Source organism: Diospyros lotus, chromosome 4, assembly GCF_014633365.1.
Source record: "Diospyros lotus cultivar Yz01 chromosome 4, ASM1463336v1, whole genome shotgun sequence".
NCBI classification, from domain to species: domain Eukaryota; kingdom Viridiplantae; phylum Streptophyta; class Magnoliopsida; order Ericales; family Ebenaceae; genus Diospyros; species Diospyros lotus.
In genome coordinates this window covers 686,120-690,493 of record NC_068341.1, presented here as the reverse complement: position 1 = coordinate 690,493, position 4,374 = coordinate 686,120, and the positions used below count along the sequence as shown (strand labels likewise).

The 4,374-nt window shown below is 35.5% G+C and overlaps 1 protein-coding gene and 1 non-coding gene across 2 annotated transcripts; one reads left to right on the top strand and one right to left on the bottom strand.

Annotated features, from left to right (window-relative positions):
- Nucleotides 1–898: 898 nt before the first annotated feature.
- On the top strand, nucleotides 899–3,121 carry LOC127800321 (uncharacterized). Its single transcript, XM_052334871.1, has 5 exons — nucleotides 899–1,080; nucleotides 1,187–1,307; nucleotides 1,598–1,853; nucleotides 2,068–2,208; nucleotides 2,343–3,121. The coding sequence occupies exons 1-5, from the start codon at nucleotides 995–997 to the stop codon at nucleotides 2,462–2,464; spliced, it is 726 nt and encodes a 241-aa protein (XP_052190831.1). The 5' UTR covers nucleotides 899–994; the 3' UTR covers nucleotides 2,465–3,121.
- A 757-nt stretch (nucleotides 3,122–3,878) lies between these two features.
- TRNAM-CAU (transfer RNA methionine (anticodon CAU)) lies at nucleotides 3,879–3,964 on the bottom strand. Its single transcript is given in 2 exon segments — nucleotides 3,879–3,914; nucleotides 3,927–3,964. It is a non-coding gene; the product is annotated as a tRNA-Met (tRNA).
- Between the last annotated feature and the right edge of the window lie 410 nt (nucleotides 3,965–4,374).

Sequence of the window (4,374 nt, the reverse complement as noted above, 5' to 3'; positions counted from 1 at the left end):
ACCAACGATTCAACAATATTTTAGCATATTTATTTAAATCAAAAGATAAGTTGTTCCAAATCTCCATTTATATATATATATATATATAATTATAGTTAATTTGATTCAATTCTAATTCAACAACACATTTGAAATTGTTTTTTGTTTGAAAATTATATATTTGACTTATGACTTAGGGTATAAATCAATTTTATTTTTTATCATCAAAACTAAACACAATAGTAAAATATCATAAAACACATTAGGGTACCGATTCATTTTGCTACATCAATAGAGATACAAGATAAAATAAATTAAGATACAATTGCAACCAATATTAAAGTATTATGTATAAATTGAAGTGATTATAAAAATATGATTAAATAAAAAAATAACAAAAAATTCAAAATAAATCAAGTGATTAGGCCAATTTTATATGCCCTTTTTGACATTTTGTCTAGGGAGGAAAATGGTTGCTTAATTAATTTATTTTTATATTAATTTTAATAAATATTTAAATAAGTTTTATGTATATATATATATATCTTTTTATTATAAATTTTTTCATATATTTTAATTTAAAATAAAATTAATAAGATGATCTTCTTTTGGGCGATTAACCATATATCAAACTTTGACTTATGTTAAATCGGTAAAATCATCAAATAAATATGTTTATGTTACTTTTTTAATGGAGTGATCCATTAATATTTATGAAAAATTATGTTTATGACAGTTATACTGAATATATTTTATTTTCAGAGACACGATATATTTATTATATTTTTATAATATTTTTTGAATGATTATTATAACTGTCATCGTATATTCATATTCATTCATATAATAATAACATGATGAAGTGAAATTATTTGGGCCGTTGGGTCCAAAAAAGGGGCCCAATGAATTCTTTCTTTCCCAAACATTTGGGAATTTGGCGCCAAATCAAGGCGACGGGAAAGCGAAACGAAAATCAAATTGGGAGACTTGGAACTTGGAAGCAGATCACAGGAAAATGAATTCAAGAGGTCCGCCAGTTAGGGTTTTGGGGCAGCGATCTATAACTTCGACGCTCCTCTTTCGCACTTCGACTCCCAACCAGTGAGCAGATTACTGTATTTCCATGTTGTCATTTAATGCCCGTATTTTGATTGATTTTGATGCTGTACTCTTTGTGGTTTTTTCCATCTTTCTGTTTACCAATCAGGTCAGGCGTTTGTAAAGAGAACGCTAAGGTAAAAGTTCCCAACAAAGGCTCAGGCGTTTCGCTCTCGGACTTCCTCAATCGTAAGCTGCACAGGAGTTCTGTCTTGCCAAGTTCATCTCAGGTATGGTCTTGCCTGTGATTGTAAAGTGTCGGAAAGATGAAATGGAGTTTAGGATCTCATTCTTTTACTTATTATGCGGGCTTCCGAGAAACGGAAAAATCGACTAGGGATTTAAGTAGTTGGCATTAAACACACTTAGCGGAGGCTGTAAAGTGTATACATTCTAGCGTTTCCTTGGCTGCGAAACAGCGGGTTTGTGGGTAACTACACTTCGTACCAAAATTTGAAGCGAATTTGTTAAAATTTTGGCTTAAAAAGTGAAGGGTTACTTTTTTGTTTGTTTCTGTCAGGGAAAGGAGGAGAATCACTTCTTGTCACCCGTGGGACATAAGGATTTGAGTGGGTCAAATGAAAGAAAAAATGAGACTAAGAAAAGAGTTGAAGCAGAGGTGAAGCCTGTTCTTGATGAAGTTTTTGAACAGTTCAAGTGGACCAGAAAAGTGGGCGAAGATTGTATTGGTTCATGTGCCATTGATGATGTTGGAAATGCTGGCATAGATGATATCCAAAACCAAGCATCCAGGAAAAGGAAAAGCCCATTTTCAGGTTTGTCATCTAACCGATTGATTGGTTTATGAATTGTTGAATGTGTGTGTGTGTGTGTGTGTGTCATCCAACTTCTTGCTAGTCTAGCTTGAAGCACAGTCCACGAACTAGTAGAAAATTCATACTTTGAATGTGGCATATTGTCACTAGAAACTTAATTCTGACATATCATATATTACCTTTTTTACTCCCCACCTTTTCATGTGTTTCAAAGGTGAAGATGGGAAACAATCTGCTCGAAAACATTTGGTTGTTCTTGGAGGTGATCCACAAACCACTCGTCCAATAGCCAAGCGAAAAGAGAAAAAAGAGAGTTTAATTGCAAACAAGAAACCAAAACATCCTTTCAACCATTGTGAGTATGCTATTTATAAGTGACAAACTACCTTGATGGTTTCTTGCATTTAGATAATCTGTGAATATTTTATATTATAAATTCCTTGTTTGTGCTCGAGCTTATAAGTGTTGGTTTTGTGGTTTGCTTAACAGATGCAAATGGATGTGGCTGGTGGGACTGTAACATGGAAGGTGTCGATAATGAAGAAGTAGGCTGCAGTGAAGTCTGGGAAGGGATAGGTTCTGCCACATTGGGGGAACTGGAGTGGAATTGATTTAAATCATCCTCCACAAGTATCATCGTTGATTTAGCTTCTCAGTATGTCTCCTTGTTTTGAGCTGGGAAAGCAAAATATTTCAGAATCCACACACCCTCTTACAGAACCTGTGAAAAAAAAGGGGCTTTAAAGATTATATTAGCAAAACCCTTTATGCCAGTGATGTGGCTTGTACAAGACATTCTGCCAATCAATGCTTCCTTGCTATCTTTTGCAATTTATTTGGTTGATGGATGAGAATATGTCTTAGATGAGTCCAATTGAACAACAGTCTGGGGAATTAAAATGTTGAAAGAATTCTTAGGCACGACCATCGTATTGTGAATTTATAGTATATATTTCTTCACGGAAAATCGTAGGATGTCTTGAACAAATGAAGTTGAGAAGATGATGATTCAGCTTTCTTTAAAAACTCCCTTTCCGCCTAAGGAAAAGTTAAAGAGCAAAAGTTGAGTTCTTCCATTTTCTTCTGCTAACAGTATGGGTTGTATTATTGTGATATGGGATGCCACTGTTTTTTAAGGCTCAGAGTTTGGAGGTAAATCCTAACTGGATTGCGATTGGAAGAGAGTGGACTTTTCAACAAGTCAAATGCTTCATGATGTGTGTATACGCTCCCTCCAGTGAACAGGAGAAGTCCGTGTTTCTGGTCTGATTTGCATTCTTTTAAATCTTCTTCCTCATTTCCTTGCTGTTTGATGGGGGGTTTTACCGAAGTATTGAATTTGGATGAAAGATCTAACAGATAGGCTCTGTTTAGGAGAATAAGGTTGTTTAATGAATTTGTGTTGAATTGTGAACTGGTGGATTTGCCCCTGATGGGTGGAAAGTTTATTTGTGGTGGGATCAACTCTTTGTGTAGAAGCAGGATTGACAAGATCTTGTTGCCCCCAGATTGGTTGGTCGCTTCTCTTGATTCTAAGCTTTGGTGCCCCCAAATATGGGGTAGCCTCTTGGACCATACCCCATTATTTGTTGGGCATACTTTCATTTGGGGGCTGCTTTTTTAGAAGTTTTTATTTGTTAAGTCGAATTGAGATGGTTGTTTCTTCATTTGCAACTGTAAAGGGCTGTTTTTATTGCTGCTCTCGTTCGTTTCTTGGATTTACGGGCTGCATGCAGAAGGCCGGCCGTGGATAATGCTTTCAGGGCTAAGTGGGTCTGGGAGGAATAATAATGCTATGGTCCACTTGGTATATATCCCAGCGAAGAAGTGCCTTTTCGGGCAGATGCTATATCCATGATGAAGTGGAAAACACGTTTTGATGTTCTTCCGTGGTATATGTAATTGGGGGAATGTTTATGAAAGATTTTACACTTTACATTATGTTTTGTCGGCCTGGAGAATGGAGGCCATAGCATTATTCATTGATGTCTTTGTCACGTACAAGCTACAGAGAAAAAACAAGAGTGGGGTGAGAGAGGCTCGAACTCTCGACCTCAGGATTACTCTCAGAGCTATGAGACCTACGCGCTAGCCAACTGCGCCACCACCCCCCGGTTGCCATCCCCTTCAATTTCAATATTCATCTTCTCAACTATAGAACATAAAAATATGTCACTCCAATAGAAAAGTTTACTCTATGTCAAGAGGCCAACTTAACTTAGAGCTCCAAGACAAAAGAAGACCGACCTAACAGGAGATACAAGGGCACAATATGTAATGAGTGAGATATGTCATTGATTACCTTTTTATTGCACAATTTTAAACATAATGACTGATTTAAATGTTAATAAAATTTACTGTCTTGCCAATTTTTTCTTGCAAAAATAATTTACTCACGGCAACTTAAATTTAAAAATTAACAGGACAATCTCAAATTTAAGAAATAGATAAAATTTTACTAATAAATTATGAACCATGATTAACCTTTTAACTCTCATCATGAATCAACTTCAATCTCTAA

What these genes read in the sequence shown, in the direction of transcription:
- LOC127800321 (XM_052334871.1), top strand. Translation starts at nt 995, where the DNA reads ATGAATTCAAGAGGTCCGCCAGTTAGGGTTTTGGGGCAGCGATCTATA. An exon ending in CGCACTTCGACTCCCAACCA is followed by an intron (nt 1,081 to 1,186) that starts GTGAGCAGATTA and finishes TTTACCAATCAG; the next exon opens with GTCAGGCGTTTGTAAAGAGA. An exon ending in TCTTGCCAAGTTCATCTCAG is followed by an intron (nt 1,308 to 1,597) that starts GTATGGTCTTGC and finishes TGTTTCTGTCAG; the next exon opens with GGAAAGGAGGAGAATCACTT.